Source organism: Lipotes vexillifer, unplaced genomic scaffold (assembly GCF_000442215.2).
Source record: "Lipotes vexillifer unplaced genomic scaffold, Lipotes_vexillifer_v1.1 scaffold1094, whole genome shotgun sequence".
Lineage (NCBI taxonomy): Eukaryota > Metazoa > Chordata > Mammalia > Artiodactyla > Lipotidae > Lipotes > Lipotes vexillifer.
Window position 1 is genome coordinate 3623200 of NW_006792775.1, and position 20546 is coordinate 3643745.

Genomic DNA, 20546 nt, shown 5'->3' on the forward strand with positions numbered 1-20546 from the left:
TCAGGTTCCCCGGGCCCCCCCCCCCCCACTGCCCCTAGAATGCTCTCAACACCGTGCTGCCACAGGTGCGCCCTCTACCCGGAAGCCTCACCCCTCCAATGTCATCTCATCAGAAAGACCTCTGATCACTGGCTCATCCCCCTTCACTCCCCATCTCCCTCAACCTGCAAGATTGTCTTCTGGTTTTCCTTGTCATCTCTCATCTGTTTCCATCCTCCAGAATGGAAACTCCCTGAGGGTAGGGACCTTCCTGGCACAGAGGCTGGTGGGTGACCGAACCCATCCATGAATCTGGAGGTCAGGAGGGCTCTCAGACAATGCCAGTGTGAAATGGGGCGCAGAGAAGGCCCCTCCATCTCTCTGCTTCGTCACCGGCACTGGGAACCAGCGCTGCCAGGGAACTGGCCAGAACACACAGCATGGCCCGGGGCGGGGATCAGCTCTAGCTGAGAAGCGCCAGACCCTGGACTCTCTGCAAACCTTCACAGCAAACACACGAGTCTCCACCAGAAGGGACCCTACAGGGACGCTAAAGGGAGACTGAGTTCTGAGCTGCATCGCTGGGACTAGACCCGGGCTTCTCCCCACTTCTGGTGGCTGGGGCCCCCCTGGAGGACCTTGCTCCATTGGGGACAGTTTTCCTAGCCTCCTCTCGACTCCTGAAAGTGTGTCCCCCGCCACGACTTAGTACACGGGCTTAGAGATTTCAGGCCCAGAGGGCGGGCCCGTGACTGAACACTGGCCACCCTGGGCAGCCTGGCTGAGCCTGGAGGTGTCGTCCCCCCCCCACCCCCACCCCGCATCCTGGGCCTGCCCCAGGCTTCAGCTGCGAGCATCTGACTCCTCCTGTACTTTGCTTCCTTCCCTCCCGGGAAGCCAATAGGCAGGGCGTCTCTCCTGAACTACAGGCTCGGAGCTTCAGATGCTTCCAGAGCATGAAGGATTGTGCCGTGAGCTCCGCTCTCAGAAGGGCATAAAGCAGCTCAACAGGAACGGGGGAAAGACCGGGAAAAGGCATCACTTTGCCTTGAAACGTTTTGCAAACGTTTAGCAAACTCAGCCTGCGGTGGTGGCCAAGGGACCTGCACGGCAGGGCGGGGGGGATGTTTCCCTCTGCACACTTTAATCGAGAAGGTTTTGCACCTGTGGCTGAGGTGTTCTGTAAACTGGTACCTGAGCCCAGCGGGGCCGGTTTTGCAGCAGGTTCTGCCTAAGGGCACACATCAAGGGGCACCTCTTCCAGCAAGGCCACGGCCCGGGTGGGGCACCTTCTAGACTGTGTGCGTGTCTGGCTGGTGCATCAGGCTGCTGCCCCAGCTGGAACCCTAACTACCTTCCCCTGGACTGTGAAGGTCAAGAGAGGGTCAGGACCCCTTGGTCACCCTCCAGTTTCCAGCAGCCAGGATTTACCGCCTCTGCATTGAGAGGCTCCACAGGCCACCACAGATGCCTCAAGCCAGAGAGGAGGATCCTTTTGTGCTTAAAAGGGCCGTAAAACCGCCCCTTGGTCCTGGAACGGCCCTCCTGCCTGAGACTGTTACACCAGCCTTAAATCAAAACCCTCTAAAAAACCCCAGGCCGGCCACCCGCCTCCCACAGAGAAGATGCAGAGGCAAGATTACACAGAGAGATGAGCGCTGAGCTCAAACCCCAAGCACGCCCTTACCCATGCTGTACTTGGCTTTGGTACACGTTGTTCTCTTCAGGATTTCGTAGACCTGTTGTGGAGACAAGGGGGGGACCAGAGCTACACCATCACGGGTCACCGGGAAGGGAGGTGGTGACCGTTACCAGCACCAGCCTCCTGCGTTCCCCAAGGATGGGGTCAGGATTTGCGTTCTTGGGGACAAGGTCACCTCGAAGGGCCCACGCTGTGCTTGGGCTCAGGAGTACGGGGGTCCCGTGCACTCTGCTGGTGGGTTTCCGCCCCTTTTGGCTGAGAGGTGAGTTGGAATTCAGAGGCATGAGGACTCCGCTGATAGGACCACTCTCGGGTGTGGCCCTGAATGTTCTAGAAACCTGTGCCCCTTTTACGAACAAAACACTTCACTTCGCTGCCTCAGGAGCCCCGGCTTGGGGGTCTGCCTGCCTGGGTCTGCGTACTTGTAGCCGTGTGGTCTTGGGCTAACTACCTCGTGCCCCGTGCCTCAGTTTCTCCACCCACAAAATGGGGTGAAAAGAATCGGCCATGTGCCATAGACGCGTGGGTCAGAACACTCCAACCCCCCGAGACCCCCCCGAGGTGCCACCCTCCAGTGCCCCCCAGGCCCTGGGCCATCTGACTTTCTCTCCTCCTCTCCATCCGCCCAGCCCTGTCCCAGCAACCTGGCCTCCTGGCTGCCCCCATCACTCGCCAACCCTCTCCTGAGGCCACAGGGCCTTCACCATGGCTGTTTCTTTTGCCAGAAGCGCTTCTCTCCTGAGAGCTAAACGGCTACAGAGCTACCTTAACAAACAGGTCACCTAGCAGCCACCGTCCCTGTTGCTCTGCCTTCTAACTTTGCTCTCTCTCTTTTTTTTTTGGCCGCCCCACTCGGCTTGAAGGATCTTAGTTCCCTGACCAGGGATGAACATGGGCCCTGGCGGTGAAAGTGCCCAGTCCTATAACCACTGGACCGCCAGGCAGTTCCCTAACTCTGCTCTCTTGTCCCGGATTACTCCACCCCTGCCATGTGCCTGTTGCCTCCCTCACCTCCTGCCCATCTTGGGCAGACACGAGGTGCTCAGTAACTGACTGATGAATGAATGAAAATGACCCAGTTAGCTGGCTCTCTCCCTAGCACCTCTTGAATCTAATCGGTCGCCTCATCCTGACCTTGCTGATTCTCCCATAACCACCTCCTCCCTTCCATGTGCAGCCACAGCCCCCCTTCACAACCACCCCTGTGATCCCACACCCACCCTCCATCTGCCCTTCCACGACTGGCCACCGGCAGTGATCTTTCTAGGACCTTGCTCCACAACCATCTATGGCTCCCTAGTGCCTACAGGCTGAAAACCCAAGTCCTAAGACCAGCACCTCAGGTCCTTCCCCATTGTTCCTCGCTGATCCCGACTCCTACCCGCCTGCACACTGGGTTGCCCCGATATGCTAGCAGCACAGGGAAGGAGACAGGAGGGACTGTTATATCTCTGTCTAGAAGGACGTTGGGTCTCAAGACCACAGGGTCCAACTAACCAAGGGCAAAGTTTTGAGTCACCAAAGGGTTTCTCTGGAGCCTTGGTGTTTTACAAACAGGCCTCAGGGTCTCTGGGAGAGAGTGCCCCCCACCCCAGAGGTAATCGGAGTCATGGATCGTTCAGCTAACACTTACTGGCTCGGACAGAATTGCCTTCTGTGACTTGGGGATCACAGTCTGAGCTCAATTTTAAAGTGGATTCTCCACGAGAGGGGGCCTAGAGCTTCCATTCACATATGACCCCAACCCCAGGCCACCACCCCGACAGCAAGAGTGAATTTACGGGGACTTCCCTGGCAGTCCAGTGGTTAGGACTCCACACTTCCACTGCCAGGGGCCCGGGTTCGATCCCTGGTCGGAGAACTAAGATCCCGCAAGCCACATGGTGTGGCCAAAAAAGTAAAATAAAATAAAACAATAAAGTAAAAAAAAAGAGAACTGAATTTACAAATCTGCACCCAGCCCTGTGCTTCCAGGAGCATCCTAGTGGCTCCAGATAATGTAAAAACTGGGGTGCACATATGTATGGAAACACAGCACGTGCCTCAGTTCCCCCAGCTGGCCATTCCAATTCTCTCCCGTCCCAAAATGACAGAGAAAAAGAGACCCCGTTCAGGTTCAACTGCGTCTGGTTCTCCTGAGAGGTCGGTTTCCAAGAGGGAGAACTTACCTCTCCTGGACCACATGTCAGCCTCGAGCCACATCGGCTGCTGACGTTTTTGCATAAACGAGTTCCTCATTGTTTATTATAAACTATGAGATTTAATTACTAATTGCATCAGTAACACGGTCAATAATAAAAACCACAGCAGCGGCTATGTCCCCGGCGCTGCATCCAGGTTACCCTTGGTGTGCGCGCACGGCTGCCCTTTGGGCAGGACGCCACCTCGTCCCGTTTGCGAGTCGCTAGGCTGGGAGGGGACACAGGGTTGATGGGACCGGGCTCTGTCTGTCCAGGCAGTGGCCTGAGCCCCCCACGCCAAGGCAGCCTGCACCACTCACTGTCCTGTGCCTGGGTGCCTGCCAGTCTCAGGATGTGTCTGTGAGGGGCTGTTATCTGCTCAAGGTCAAGCGGCCGCCTCCTGCCAGCCCTGCCCGTCTCCTCGCCAGGCTGGGCTTTCTGGGCCAGGAAGAGAGAGAAGCAGCAGCTTGGCTGCGAGGTTAATACTAGTTTAGACAGAAGTTGGGTCCTGAGCAGTGCACAGCCCAGCTTGGCTGGTGGACAACTTGGCGGCCGATGGATGAACATTAAACCAATACCTGGAGTAGGGCAGGGTGGCCTGGTCAGATTTCAAGCCACAGTTTGCTCGTCTGGCAAAGCTCTGGATATCTACCCAAACCCTCGTCCCTTTGCCTACACCCCCCCATCACTCCTGCCAGGCCTGCCTGCTCACAAACCTCCAGAGAGATAGGGACGTACAGATTCCACTAAGGGCAAGTGGCACGGAGGATGGAGAGGCGTGCTGGGAACTGCAAAGATGCGGGAACGTTTTGAAATAACCCAGCGGGTCTGGAATCCCTCTGCGTCTTCCCTGCTGCTCCACTCCCGCCATCCCCTGGGCCCCTCGCAGCCCGCTGGTTTTATTATTCTAATTATTTCTGTCACAGACAATTAGAGCCCCTTCCACCCAGAGGAGCTTGGCTGAAATGAAATTATCATCCCATTTCCCGGGGCCACCTTGCTGGGGAGCTATGGATTCCCACGAGTGAGCGATACTTACGATCGTGCTCCGGGTTTTGCTGTCGAAAAAGGAATCCTTGTCAGACAGGTCAAATCTGTTGAAATTTTGGGAACAAAAAGAGACACAGCTCACTGGAGTCAGCGCTCCCGGTTTCCGAGGCCTTGGGGGACCACACTACCCCCATGAGCGGCGACCGTGAAATTGACGAAGCTCTGTCCGCATGCCGGGTGTGACCCGACCCTGGGCATTTGGAAGAGTCTGTTTATCCCCTCACCCCTCGGGGAGGCTGGGAGACCCCCGTGGGTGGGAAGTGACCCCAGGGGCAACTGTGGTCAGACCTCCCCCGCCGAGGATCCCTTTTCCTTCCAATGACACCCTCGGGGGCAGATTTTAGTCTCTGCGGCAGCACTCCTGGGGTGATCTCACCATCGGACACTTTACTATTTAAGACAGTCTCCCTATAATTTCCAAATGGTTTCCGTCCTGAGGTCTTGGGCCACACAGAGATTTCCTAAGGCTTCCTGAGGGCAGAGGGATGTCTCTGGAACACGTTACTCGATTCCCAACACACTCAGCGTACAGCGGGGGAGGGCGACTCTGGGTTGGGGGTGGCCCAGAGCCTGGAGGTGAGCCAAGCCTGGCAAGGCAGGGGGTGCCAAGGGAGGTGGCCAGGGCCCTGGGGGTCATGGAAAGAGGGCGTCTCCCTCTAATGCGCGGGGGCCCGGGTCCTGGTGCTGGCGGGAGGAGTTGGGCCGGAGCCACTTCCTTCTCTCTTATGTCTCAGCCCCAGGAGGATCGGGAAACAGCGAGTGAAGCATGTGGCCCCGGCCCTGTGACTAATGCCCTGGCCAGGGCGGAAGCCCCAGTTCTGAGCGGAGGCTCTTCATGTCTCGTGGGACCAGGGGTGTCCAGGAGCCTCCCATCCCCTAGAGCTCGTCATCCTAGCCCCACAGGATTCCCAGACTCCAAGCTTTCTATTCCCACCCCTGCCCTCGCTCCAGCTCTGCCCAGTGAGGCCTCACGGAGGCCTTGCCGCTGCCGCTGCCCCAGGTGGCTACGCCTCATTGCCCCTCAGTAGCAGGGGAGGAGGGAAGGTTCCAGAATAGGTGCAGCCTGCCTGCGCACTGGCTGCGAGTCTCTGGGGCCTCAGGACTCCAGCCGGGGCTGCTTTTCGGTTCCTGGCGCCCAGAGCTCGGCAGCCTTCAGGAGGTGCAGCTAACCAGACCCGACTCCTCGGGACACATCCCAAGAGGGACAGAGCGGGGCAGGGGGAGGGTACCCAGATCACTGCTTTGGGGCTTTAATCCCAGGCCCAGGCCTTCCCTCACATGGGCTCAAGCTAGTGTGCCCGAGTGTCACCCAGCATATCAAGACTTGTTGTCCCCTTAATTCCTCAGTTAATAATGACCTTGGAAATTACTTCCAGGGCCTCTTCTGTGCTCAAGAACCACAAGCTCTTATGCGAATATGCTCCAGGGGCTGAAATCCCCACTTCATTGGGGGTTGGAGAACTCCCTCTGGCCTCAGAGGGCCAAGTCCAACACGGGGTGGAATCACCACACGGCGCGGGGCCCTCGGGAAGGGCAAGCGGGGGCGGGGGCATCCCCACTCACAGGTGCTTTTTCTCCCTGGAGAAGGGATAGGAGAGCCTCTTTGTGGTCTGGGGTCTGTGCTCCGCCACCTTGGGCTGGATGGGGTCCGTCATCTTCTGGAGCACAGAGTTGATCTTTTTCAGGAGGCCACGGGTCTCATTAATGTGATACAGCTGCGGGCGAGGCAGGGAAAGGGGACGCAGGTCATCTGCTGAGCCATGACTCTGGGAATCTATTCTGAGACGGGCAGGGAACTAGCCCCCTGCCACAGAGACGGCCCGGCCTGGGAACAGGGGGCGGGGATGGGCCACGATGCCCCCTCCACGTCCGCGTTTCTAGATGAGCCTGAAAGCTCAGAGTTTCGGGAGATCCCAGCCAAAAGGGCAATTCTAGTACATTCCAGAGAACTTCCCCCAACTCCACTTTTGTTTAAAAAGAGGTAATCCAAAGGATTCTGGAGGCTTTGAGAAGCTGGGAGCTGACTCACTCCCGAGAACAGCTTTCCTCCCCAAGGACAAAAGTAAACCCCGACGCCTCGCTAAGCTCCTTGGATGCACTGGCAGACTGCTTCCCAGCCTGAAGATGTCAGAGATTAAGAAGAAAAGCCCTGGCAAGCGAGGAAATGGAATTAAAATGAGTCTGATAAATTAGCTGAAATACTGAAAGTACGAACGGTCAGAGCGGGAAGTTTCACTGTGTTTGTATCTATGAGAAGTTCCCGGGCTCCTGTGGCATCTCTGGGGGAGCGGGTTATACTCTCCGCCCGCAGGACATGGGAGGCCTCCTGCCCTCCCGAGGCGGTGGGGGGGGGCGGCCCTGAAGCTCCCTTGGGCTTTCGTGACAACTCAGACCTTCCCGATGACGTTTTCCTGCCGGGCAGCCCTGAAACGACCCCTGTGGAGTAGGGACGTCACCACTCACCTTCCTGGTCGGCATCTTCAGTTTCAAAAACTCAGCCTCTCTGCAGAGCACGTTCCAGGGTGCGTGGATTTTTACAAATCCAACCCCGTGAATTTTCGTCTAGAAAGAGGGGAGAGGTCCTTGGTCAGCGTGGGCAGATGTTTGGGGCTGAAAACCATTTTCACCTTCGGGGACCACAACAGTTTACTGGGCGGCTGTTTCTGCCTGTCACCTCATGGCTCCTCTGACGATGCTTTGAGGCACTGCTAGAATCCCCTCCTTCCAGATGACAGAAGAAAGCTGCGGGGCTGAGAGGGCTCCCCCAGGTCCCAAGGGAATGATAAACAGCCGGGAGGGTGCCTGGAGGGAGGTCTCCGATCCCACAACACCTGGGAAGTTCTCAGAGGGGTAGCCGAGGGGCCCCAGAGCAGCCTGAGCCACAGAAGGTCTTGCACAACTGAGAGGCCAGGCCCTTTGACTGAGTGGCTGTACTTGGTGTCCCCGGGGTGCCCAAGCAGAAATGAGGAGGTGATGGTGAAGATGGTCCCCTCTGGGCATCTCTGTGGGGTCAGGACACACCTCTGTCTGGACCTGGCCACCCTCCGGGTTCTCTGGGTCAGCACTGCCTTTATCCTAATGTGAGAGGACTCGAGGCGGCGCTGCATTCGAGTCCAGCCCCCCGCCCCCACTAAGCTGCTGTGAACTTGGACAAGTCATTTCTGGTCCAGCGTGTCTGAATGACAGGACTGGGCAGCTGAGGGCCCCTGAGTGCTGCCCCACCAGGAACTGCACAAGCTAAGAGCTTCGAGAACTGACTCCAATAAGCTCTATGGGAAAGGCAGGACCACTGTCCCCCCTTCACGGAGGGGAACACTGAGGCTTGAGAGATTAAGTCACCGCCTAGGTTCCTCAGAAAATTAAAACTAGAGCCACCGAATGATCCAGCCATCCCACCTCTGGGTAGTTGTCCCCAGGAAATGACATCAGCACATTCACATCAGCACCACCACGTTCACTCAGCATTACTCACGACAGCCAAGATACAGAAACAACCTAAGCGTCCTTGGACGGATGAATAGATCAAGAGAGTGTGGTAGACATATACAGCGCAGTATTATTGACCCATAAAAAAGAAGGAAATCCTGCCATTTGTGACAACATGGATGAACCTGGAGGACATTCTGCTATGTGAAATGGGTCAGAGGGACAAGCATTGCATGGTATCACTTATATGTAGAATTAAAAAAATGCTGATTTCATAGAAACGGTGTTTGCCAGGGGCTGGGTGGGGGGATGAGAATGGGGAGATAGGTCAGAGGGTACCAGCTTTCAGTTATAAGATTAAGTTTTGAGGACCTAATGAACAGCAGGGTGACTCTAGTTACTAACATGGTATTGTATACTTGAAAGGTGTTGAGAGATCAAAGTGTTCTCAGCGCGCACGCGCACACACACACACACACACACACACACACACACACACACACACAGAGTTAACTGTGTGAGGTGATGGGCGAGTTAATTACCTTGATCTGGGTAACCATTCCACGGTGCCTATGTGCATCAAGTCATCACAGTGTAGACTTTAAATGTACACAATTATATTTGTCAATTACTCCTCAATAAAGTTGTGGGTGGAAAGTCAGGGCCTGGCATCTTGCAGCTGGCGGGTGTGGGAACCCGGGTTCACATGCAGGCCATACACACTCTTAATCGTGGGTGAGACCACACACATGCCAACAACTCTCTATTTTTCTGATTTTCTCTGTTCCCCTTACCTTTCGTGTTATAAGAGATTCCCTTTATTGAGTGAATAGCATCAACGTGGCGATAACACGTTTCCCCACCTAAGACGCAGGTAACACCAGCAGACTTCCCAATCACCCCGAGATAACTGGGGTGCCCCATTGCAACAAAAAGCAAAGAAACACAACATCCCCCTCAGACAGAGCCGCCCTATGGCAGTGGGGTCCTCAGTCCACCAGCCATCTCAAGGGGACCGCCGGGGGCTCGGAGCCCACGCTGGGCCCCCAGGTTGAGGTCCCACTTCACCTTTCCACAATTCCAGGGGTCCTGGCAGAAGGGAGCCGGGCCACGGCAGGGGCTGTGTGTGGCCGGCACTCGGGACTCGATATGGGGCTGACTCGGGTCTGCGCTGGGCTCTGAGCCCCAGGTCCCGTCACCAGCCTCAGAGTGTACACAGCTCATGGGGATCACTGCAGGTTTTTGGCAAAAAGCAACGGAGTCAAAGTCACTTGGGACTGATTTTTAAGAAAAACTCCTCCGTGGTCCAAACACACTCGTCCAGCGCCAGTCTCGGTCCCCAGTGAGACGTGGGGCTCCTGCCTCACCTCGAGAAAAGGGCCACACCTGCTGGGAGAACTCCGGCTCATCTCTCCATCTCTGATGCAGAGGCCCCCATGCCCCCCACAACCAGAAGAGCGAGCCTCTCCCCGGGGCCTCAGTGTCACCGCACAGGCCTTGTCTATGTGGCCCCAGCAGGCAGGCGAGTCCTGTCCGGAGGCTCCCAGCTCACTGGCCCTGCTGCCCACGTTGGGGCACTGCAGATGCTGCACATGTCCCCTGAACGAGCGGATGAAGTCCCCTAACAATGATGATGACGGGGGCGGGGGCGGGGGCGGGGCAGGAGGCTGGGACCCACTGGGCGCTCACTACGTGCCAGGCCCTGCTTCAGGCATTCGTGCGTATTAACTCATTTAACCCCACGACAGGCCCGTGAGGGTGAGCCTGCCACTGTCCTCACGTTGGAGCCCAGAGGTTCACACTGTGCAAGTTCACCGTGAGTGTCCAGGGCAGGCTGCAGCCAATGGCCACAGACCGGGCAGCTTTAACAACACAAATTCATTCCCTTCCAGCTCTGGAGCCAGAAGTCTGTGATCAAGGTGTGGGCAGGGCCGCGCTCTCTCCAGAGGCTCCCGGGGAGGGGCCCTCTCACCTTGCCCAGCCGCCGGGGACCCCAGGCCTTCCTGGGCTTGTGGCCATATCACCCCAACCTCTGTGCCCATCTGCACAAGCCTTCTCCCCTGTGTGGCTCCGTGTTTCAAGCCTCCCTCTCTTTTCTCTTCCAAAGACACCTGTCATTGGATTTAGTGTCCACACGAATCCAGGATGATCTGGTGCAGAGATCAGTAACTTACTTACATCTGCCAAGACCCTTCTTCCAAATAAGGTCACATTTGCAGATTCCAGGAGGACAGCTTTGGGAGCTGCCACTTGGCCCACGATACTCGCCATGAAGCAGCAGGTCAGAGCCCCACAGGGCTCGGTGCAGGGAGCTTATCAAAGTGGCTGGAAACTTTGAAGAAGCAGGTCCAGGAGCTGGGTCCTGAGGCTGCTTCCAGGACCAGGGTGCTCGGCCACAGGGACCAGATGCGCAAGGCTCGAGGTGTGCTGGCTGGCGTGAGGCACACCTGCAGGGAGCCTGGAGCCTGACACCACGGCCCAGGGCTGGGGACTCGGCGGCGCGGGCTTGGGAACGGACGCGTGGACTAGTGTGGACCAGAGGAGGCAGCCCGGGGGCTCGGGCAAGGGGAGCCCAGATCTTCCTGCTGCCCTCAAGGGGCAGGTCGGGTGGGCACCGGGGGAGGCCATGGATTGGGCGGCCTGTGTCCGAGTCCTGGCGGGCTGCTGTGTTGTCTCCAGCAAGTGACTCAACCTCTCTGAACCCCCTTTGGCTCATCTGCAAATCTTTGCAGTTCAGACTTGCTTCACAGCTGGGGGAGTCCCTGATGCTCCTAACACTTCCATCCAGCCTCGTGGCTGGGGCTATGGCTTGTCTCCGTGACCTTGAGGCTGGTGAGACCACGCCTGCGTGGACTCCTTTGGCTAAGAAGCTTGAAGCCGCCTCCCCAGCTCCAGGAAGCCCCGGGGGCACCATGAAATGACCGAGAAGTGACCATGGACGGCCCCGTGAGGCAGACCCCCTCTTTCCCGTTACAGCCCAAGTTTATTTCTGTGCCCACTGCTCAGCCACATGCGAAGACCCAAAATATATTCTTCCGAGTCCGTGGCGAGTTCTCTTGATGGTGGTCAAGGACCAGTGCCCGGGCTGGCCTCCCTGGGAAAACACGCTCCGCTGTTTATGTGAGCAGTGGGGTCCCTCCCAGGGAAATACCTGGCAGGATTGGGGAAAGGGGTCATGGGACCAGTTGGACAAGAACACATATGGGATGTTTTAAACCTTGGTGCCCGGCCTGACAGCAGCGTGCCCCTGCAGGAAGAAATCGTGAGATGCCAGGTCCCCTCCCTCAGCCAGATGCCCCGGAGCCGTGGGTTCTGTCCTGACTCTGGTCCCTCTGGTGTGGGGAGGTCAGAGGCCACAGAACTGCCTGGGCCGCGCACCATGGCGTGGGCGTGGGGAGGGCCAGGCCTCAGGGTCCCGCAATGGCCTGCCACCAAATGCTGGACAAAATAAATAAATAAAATAAATGTCACGTCTTAGAGTTGCTGAAGACCTGAGAAGACCCAGAGGAGTAACCGAGACCATGCCATGAAGGGGTTTCTACCGATGCAGACACTTGGGCTGGAGGGGGGAGGGAGGTTTCTGCCCCAGGCCCACCCAAGATAGGGAGTCTAACAGAAGACCCTCCCCCATGGAGCCGGACCCCCATGAGATGACACTTTCAGGTGACCCAGAAAGGGCTCCGTCCTCCAACCCTGGGAATTACAAGGAAGGCAGTCCTGGTGCTGAGCAGGAAAGGGAGGGAATGAGGGCCTCCCCGAGAAGTCCTGGTCCCAAAGGTACGGCCCCAGTGGGTCTGGGCACCTCAGCTTGTGACCTTGGCTCAAGGTGGTTCTGTCTATAGTGCCCTCAGATGTGACGAATGCAAGACTTTCTGGACAAGGGCATCTTCCTCCCGGGCTTGGGGAACTCGCCCCCCGCATCACGGGCTACATAAGGGTTGTGGTCAGTGGGCAGGGGCGCCAGGCCCACCAGGATCGATGGCAGCTGGAGAGGAAGCAAGAGAAGTGATGCCCTCAGCCTCGGGGCTCTGCGAGGGTCAGACGGACAAGAAACCAACTCTGCTCACCTTGCTTAAAGAAATAAACCTCAGGACAGAAAGGTTATGCAAAGGACAGGAAACTATTAAAAAATGACACAGCCAACTTGGAAGAAGAACCAAACAGAACTTTGCAGAAATAAAAACGTATCATAATGAGAAGTGAAAATTCAACAGACACGTTCGAAGGTACTTGACCTCTCCAAGGAAAGGGAGACACATGGGCGTATAGCAGGGAGTTGCCAGTAAATAGATGCCAGTAAGGTATGCAACCCTCCACAACTCCCCTGCTCTCAGGAAGAAAAAACCAACCCTGATCTGTAGCTGCAGCATTTGCCAATTTCCACAGTGTAAATACTCCGGCCGTGGCCTATTTCAAGCTACCAAAGTGTTAACACCCGGCTGGCAGAATTCCTGATGAGCCAGAAAGAGCTGACTCTGGCACACCACGGGCCTAGAGACACAGGAGGATGTCAGAACTGCAGCCAGAGTGGCACAGATTTTAGCCCGACTACTTGGGACCTGGGCAGAGATGCCCTTGGGGAACTTTAAAGACATGACTTTTAAAAAGTGTCCAGAATTTACTTTATAGCAAGTATGCTTCCACAAAACCAAGACAGGCCCAAAGGAAGTCAGGTGGGGTGTGTAAAAGCCTCAGCACTTAAGACTCAAGAGACATAAAATCTTTAGGGCCAAAGAAATGAATGCATAATGGTGGAATTGTGGAGAAATGAGAGCTTCAGGACTAGACAATGGCCCCTAACATCCCACTGTAGGAGAGGCTCAGGGCAGAGGCACTAAGCCTGGGGATGGGAGTGGGGGCTGAAGGCCACATGGTTCAGGGCAAAGAGAGTGACACTGGGAGCCACGACCCAGGTTCAAGTGCTGGTCCCGCCCCTGGTGGGCCCGGTGGCCTTGGTCTCCTTGCCCCACCTCTCAGAGCCTCAGTTCCTTCCCTCTGCAAAGGGATCTGATCTCTGTGCCACACGGCAGGTTAGGGCACCCACACCAGGTGGGATGGGGTTTGCTTCCGAACTGACAAGTCCCTGAGAATGTCTGTTGCGCCTTTGTCCCTTACACATGCAGATGTCGGGATTAGACCTCAGGTTCCTCAGAGTCAAGGACCCCCACCCCAACGCCCAGCCTGCGAGGAGGGACCGCTCCTCTGTGCTCATCACCATGCTTACCCAAGCCCCAGAGACGCCTCAGAAACCACTCATGCCTGCAAAACCTCGGCTGGAAACTGCAAGAAACACGTTCCCCTGCCTGTCCCATGACCACCCCTCCGGGAGGAAGGACGTGCCATCACCTCCATTCTACAGATGGGAAAACTGAGGTCCAGAGGGGGGAAGCCACTCGCCTGAGGCTGCTCGGCCAGGAAGTGGCTGAGCAGGGTCTGGACCTGCACACGTGGCCCTCACAGGGGCCAGGCGGGGTCTGAGCCTCACTGGGAGCTCAGATATACTCACCACCTGACGGTGCATCCCAAAGTTTGGTGTGCAAGCAGCACCCATCCTCCCGCAGTCAGTTCCTCACTTGCTTTTCAAAAGCAACATCCACAAAGATGGGAAACAGATGTCACGGCAGCCCACACCAGCTTCGGGTAGGAACACGGAGAAACAACAGCGCACCAGCCCCGGGGCGAGGAGAGGAGCCCCGAAGAGCAGCATGAAAGCAAAACTGATTTTTCAGGGTTCGTGTGTCCGCGGCCTTAACAATTCTGCCAAAGCTGGGGTCAAGTTCAACTTCAGGGCAGTGCGGGCCTCGGTCACCCCCAGCACACAGCCGGCATTTTAGTGTGTGGCCTTCTTGGCAATGGCCAATGGACATAAATAATGTCCCAGCTTTGAGGCTGGACTTGAAAAATGCTGATGGATTTCAGTTGCAAGGAAACATGTTGGCCACAAGCTGCTCTTGTCCGTTTACTGGGAACCCTGGACGCTGACCCCACTGCCGTTGGGGGGTAGGGTGGGAGGAGGGTCTCCTTGAGAAGGCAGGCCTGGACCGCCTGTCTCCACGACCTTTTCCTCCCTCATTTCCTATCACGTGTGTTGTCTGTCCCAGGGGGTCTCTGACATGACACCCCTCTTGGACCCTCATGTGTGAAACCGACTTTGGGGGCCGTCCTCTGGATCAGGCGCCAGACCCTAACTTGACACCCAGGGCCCCTCTCTTGCAGGGAAGCCGTGTTCACACTGGGTTCCTCTGAGCCTGCGGTGCCCGGGGGAGGGTGGGAGCAGTGGGGAACCTATGGTTAGAGCCTGTTGGCCAGGCTCAATCTCTATCCATCCTATAATCAGGGTTATGAGCACGTTTCTTCCAGACCCGTCACTTCCCTCTCCACGGTTCTTGGCCCAGTGTACCCAGTACGGGGGTCTCTGTCTGGGGTTACCTCTGGGGCAACCTCTGGCGCACTGAATAGTGAATCAGGGGCTTGCGTGGATGTTGGGGGCCCCTTTCCTGGGATGTTTCTGATGGCTCACGGGGAACAGGCTTGCACACTCCTCACACCTCCAATTATGGTCCAGGGTCGGCCGCTTCATATGCAGGTTAGAAGCACAGTGTGAAAGCACGCAGACCTGCTGAGTCAGAGCCTGCATCTTGGCAGGACCCCACGGGGTTCCCGTGCACATCCGGGGCCCTGCACCGAGGCAGCCAGGCCAAGGCTTTGTCCCTCCCAGACCACCTGCCCCGCTCTGCCCTCCGACCACGAGCCATGCCTCGCCGACCCACTGCTGTACCTCTAGGGGTCCTGCATGAGCCACACCACTCCTGGGATAACACCCCTGTGCAGAGTCTCAGCTCTGTAGCGTGGTGAATGGTACCCCCCAAAAGAGACATCCACATCCTAACTCCCTGTATCTGTGAATGGGACCTTATTCGGAAATGGGGTCTTTGCAGATGCAATCAAGTTAAGATAAGGTTATACTGGATTAGGATGGGCCTTAAGCAGAATGACTGGTGTCCTTATGAGAAGAGGAGAGACGTACAGAGGAGGCCACGTGAAGACGAGGCATAGGTTGGAGGGACGCGGCCACAAGCCCAGGAACACCCGGAGCCCCCAGAAGCTGGAAGAGGCGAGAGGAATGCTCCCCTAGAGCCTTGGGAGGGAGCACGGCCCTGCTGACACCTTGACTTTGGACTTCTGGCCTCCAGAACTGGGAGGGAATCAACTTGTGTTGTTTTAAGCCCCCCCAGTTTGTGGTCATTGGTTCCGGCAGCCCCAGGACACTCACTGTTCTGTGTCCCTAAGAACCAGCCCCCACTGTGCCCTGAGCCAGGCCCGTCTTCCACTGGTCATCACGGGATGTCTTCACAACAATAAACCTCCTGACTCGGGAGAAAGGCTCGCACGGCACACAGGGGCCCCATCCGTGTGGGGCTCGTGGCCCACGCTGCCCAGGAGCGGCTCAGTCTCACACGCCCACTGGCCCCTGGGAGAGCAAAGGCAGGTCACACACCTCTGCGCTGCTGGTGACCTCCATGTGCTGCCTGGTCACAGCCGGGCCAGCAGAGAGTTGAGGAGGGGCTCCCAGGTGCTCAGGAGGCCTTATTTAACTGCCCCCCCCCATTTCTCTCACTCTCACTTCCCTTTTGCCCCCTCCAGGCCCACCCCTCCACCCCCACCCAGCCTTTAAAGCTGGCTCTCAATATTGGCTCCCTGGGGATATTGGCGATGTCTGGGGACATTTTTGGTTTCATTTAGGGATGTTACAAAATACTGAATGCCAGCAGTTCCGAGGCTGAGAAATCCCGCCTTAAAGCAACGATTCTTCATCTTTTGGGCGTCATTGTTTGAGTATCTGATGGATTCCACGGATTTTTTTTCTCCCCAGGAAAGTGCACATAAGTCCCTAAATTTTGCTTCAAAGTGGGTAAGATTGTGCGATTGGGCTCTCTCTCTGAGGCTATCTTGTTCCCCAAACTGCAAACCCTTTCACTCCTTGTAATCAGAGCACACCCCAGGAATGAGTCATGAGCCGGGCATCTCTCTGCTAATCTCACTGGCAGAGGACCATATACACCCGCAGACTGCACGCACCCGGCCGGCCGGCCCCTGAGTAGATTCTGGTCTCAGGTGAAAGCAACAGGCTGCAGTGAACGAAGGTGCTTTCAACAGCCTCGGGGCCTAGTTCACCTCAGAGGGAAGCTCGGGATTGCAGGGGCCCATGGGAAACTCGGTTATGATCTGAAAGACTACAGCAGGAAGATGGTTCACACTCAACTCCAGCTGCTTTGAAACCTTGAACTGTCTAGTTTATGCCACAGTAATATTTTCATTTTAAAAAGACCCAATCTGCATGAAGAACCAGGGGCAAGACGGGAATAAAGATACAGACCTTCTAGAGAATGGACTTGAGGACATGGGGAGGGGGAAGGGTAAGCTGGGACAAAGTGAGAGAGTGGCATGGACATATATACACTACCAAACGTAAAACAGATAGCTAGTGGGAAGCAGCCGCATAGCACAGGGAGATCAGCTCGGTTCTCTGTGACCACCTAGAGGGGTGGGATAGGGAGGGTGGGAGGGAGGGAGATGCAAGAGGGAAGAGATATGGGAACATATGTATATGTATAACTGATTCACTTTGTTATAAAGCAGAAACTAACACACCATTGTAAAGCAATTATACTCCAATAAAGATGTAGAAAACAAAACAAAACAAAACAAAAAAAGAAAAGAGCTGCATAAATGATTTCCTGCTTCTCCAGGGAATTGAGAATAAAAGGATCCAAATCAGAAAAGAAGTAAAACTGTCACTGTTTGCAGATGACATGATACTATACATAGAGAATCCTAAAGGTGCTACCAGAAAACTATTAGAGCTAATCAATGAATTTGGTAGGGTAGTAGGATACAAAATTAATGCACAGAAATCTCTTGCATTCCTATACACTAATGATGAAAAATCTGAAAGAGAAATTAAGGAAACACTCCCATTTACCATTGCAACAAAAAGAATAAAATACCTAGGAATAAACCTACCTAAGGAGACAAAATACCTGTATGCAGAAAACTATAAGAAACTGATGAAAGAAATTAAAGACGATACAAACAGATGAGGAGATATACTATGTTCTTGGATTGGAAGAGTCAACATTGTGAAAATGACTCTACTGCCAAAAGCAATCTACAGATTCAATGCAATCCCAATCAAACTACCAAAGGCATTTTTCACAGAACTAGAACAAAAAATTGCACAATTTGTGTGGAAACACAAAAGACCCTGAATAGCCAAAGCAATCGTGAGAAAGAAAAACGTAGCTGGAGGAATCAGGCTCCTGGGCTTCAGACTATACTACAAAGCTACAGTAATCAGGACAGTATGGTACTGGCACAAAAACAGAAATATAGATCAATGGAATAGGACAGAAAGCCCAGAGATAAACCCACACACATATGGTCACCTTACCTTTGATAAAGGAGGCAAGAGTATACAATGGAGAAAAGACAGCCTCTTCAATAAGTGGTGCTGGGAAAACTGCACAGCTACATGTAAAAGAATGAAATTAGAACACTTCCTAACACTGTACACAAAAATAAACTCAAAATGGACTAAAGACCTAAATGTAAGGCCAGACACTATGAAACTCTTAGAGGAAAACAGGCAGAACACTCTGACATAAATCACAACAAGATCCTTTTTGACCCACTTCCTAGAGAAATGGAAATAAAACCAAAAATAAACAAATGGGACCTAATGAAACTTAAAAGCTTTTGCACAGTAAAGGAAACCATAAAAAAGACAAAAAGACAGCCCTCAGAATGGGAGAAAATATTTGCAAACGAAGCAACTGACAAAGGATTAATCTCCAAAATATACAAGCAGCTCATGCAGCTCAATATCAAAAAAACAAACAATCCAATCCAAAAATGGGCAGAAGACCTAAATAGACATTTCTCCAAAGAAGATATACAGTTCGCCAACAAACACATGAAAGGATGCTCAACATCACTAATCATTAGAGAAATGCAAATCAAAACTAGCTCACACCGGTCAGAATGGCCATCATCAAAAAATTTACAAACAATAAGTGCTGGAGAGGGTGTGGAGAAAAGGGAACCCTCTTGCACTGTTCGTGGGAATGTAAATTGATACAGCCACTATGGAGAACAGTATGGAGGTTCCTTAAAAAACTAAAAATAGAACTACCATATGACCCAGCAATCCCACCACTGGGCATATACCCTGAGAAAACCATAATTCAAAAAAAGTCACGTATCACAATGTTCATTACAGCACTATTTACAATAACCAGGACATGGAAGCGACCCAAGTGTCCACTGACAGTTGAATGGATAAGAAAGATATGGCACATATATACAATGGAATGTTACTCAGCCATAAAAAGAAACAAAATGGAGTTATTTGTAGTGAGGTGGATGGACCTAGAGTCTGTCATACAGAGTGAAGTAAGTCAGAAATAGAAAAACAAATACCGTATGCTAACACATATATATGGAATCAAAAAAAAAAAAAGGTTCTAGTGAACCTAAGGGCAGGACAGGAATAAAGACACAGATGTAGAGAATGGACTTGAGGACACGGGGAGGGGGAAGGGTAAGCTGGGACGAAGTGAGAGAGTAGCATTGACATATATACACTACCAGACGTAAAATAGATAGCTAGTGGGAAGCAGCCGTATAGCACAGGGAGATCAGCTCGGTGCTTTGTGACCACCTAGAGGGGTGGGATAGGGAGGGTGGGAGGGAGACGCAAGAGGGAGGAGATATGGGGATATATGTATACGTAGAGCTGATTCACTTTGTTATACAGCAGAAACTAACACAACACTGTAAAGCAATTATACTACAATAAAGATGTTAAAAAAATTAAAAAAAGACCCGGTCAACTGCTGGAAAAGCTTCTTAAGCTCTAGAGCTAAATTATCAATGAAATCGTGGGTCACTGCGATCTTGTGATTTGTAATAAGAAATAGATTTTCAGTCTTTGTCTCCCAGTCCTGGCACAGACTTCCTAAAACTCTAGGAAATTCCTAAGTGGGGAGAGCAATAATGGTGTCTCTTGTTAGGTGAATGAGGTGACTTTTTTGGAAAGAACCTCCTTTCCAAAGGATGGGGGCTGGTTGCCAGGGGAACCAACCATGTAGCTAGAGGGTTGGAACTTCTGGTCCCTCCGCGGATGTCTGGGCAGCTGAGAAGGGCTGCAGGTTGAATCAATCGCCAATGGCCAGTGATCTAATCAATCATGCCTGTGTAATGAATCCTCTATAAAGACTCAAACGGACAGGGTCTGGAGAGTTTCTGGGTTGGTGAACACATGCAGATTTGGGGAGAATGGTGCTCAGAAAGCATGGGAGCTCCACACCCTTCCCTCACACCTTGCCCTGTGCATCTCTTCCATCTGGCTGTTCCTGAGTTATTTCCTTTTATAATAAACCAGTGATCTAGTAAGTAACATGCTTCTCTGAGTCCTGTGTGTTGCTCTAGCAAATTAATAGAGCCCAAAGTCCTTAGAACCTCTGAACTGTAGCCAGTGGGTGAGAGCACAGGTGACAACTTGGGCTTGCAAATGACGTCTGGTGGGGGGTGGGTGGCCTTGTAGAGCCCTTAACCTTGGGGTCTGATGCTACCTCCAGATGGGTAGTGTCCAAACTGAGTTAAGTTGTAGGACAACCAGCTGGTGTCGGAGAAGTGCTGGGTGGCGTGGGGAAAACAACCCGTACGTGTTGGAATTGGGGGCAGAATCCTCAACACTTATTGGGACAATTCAATCTTTTTGGGGGGCTGTAATCAATGTCTTTATGTTTGCTATTTATTTCAAAGTCATGGACTTTTTAAAATGATATGTGTGGTGTAGTATTTAATTGGACTTGGAAAGGTTCTTTCTTCTCTCCTTCGTGAGCACGGCCATTCCATTTCCACATGTGCAAAAATATATGATTGAATATTCACCCAATATCAGCCAATGAGAATTCCCTGACTGCCAGACTCTGAGTTAAGTACTTTATGACAATCCAGTGATATAAACACGATTGTTATCTCTGTTTGACAGATGGGGAAGCTTAATAAGTCTTGCAAGGGACAGGTAGAGGGTCTGGGATCTGGTCCGGAGAGGGAGGGTGAATTACCAGACCCAGGGGGCGGGGATGTCCTTTCAAACATGATATTTCAGCGTTGTAGTCAGCAAAGTGAGAGAGAGTAAATCT

The 20546-nt window shown here is 53.7% G+C and overlaps 1 protein-coding gene across 1 annotated transcript in view; it reads right to left on the bottom strand.

The window, feature by feature from the left end:
* Window positions 1-20546, bottom strand: part of ANO1 (anoctamin 1) — an 89325-nt gene that overhangs the window by 60013 nt on the left and 8766 nt on the right. Inside the window, exons 3-6 of the mRNA XM_007466015.1 lie at window positions 7375-7473; window positions 6475-6626; window positions 4901-4955; window positions 1667-1718 (exon numbers count right to left, since the gene is read on the bottom strand). Of these exons, the coding sequence (XP_007466077.1) occupies window positions 1667-1718; window positions 4901-4955; window positions 6475-6626; window positions 7375-7473 (358 nt within the window). The remainder of the gene's footprint in view (window positions 1-1666; window positions 1719-4900; window positions 4956-6474; window positions 6627-7374; window positions 7474-20546) is intronic.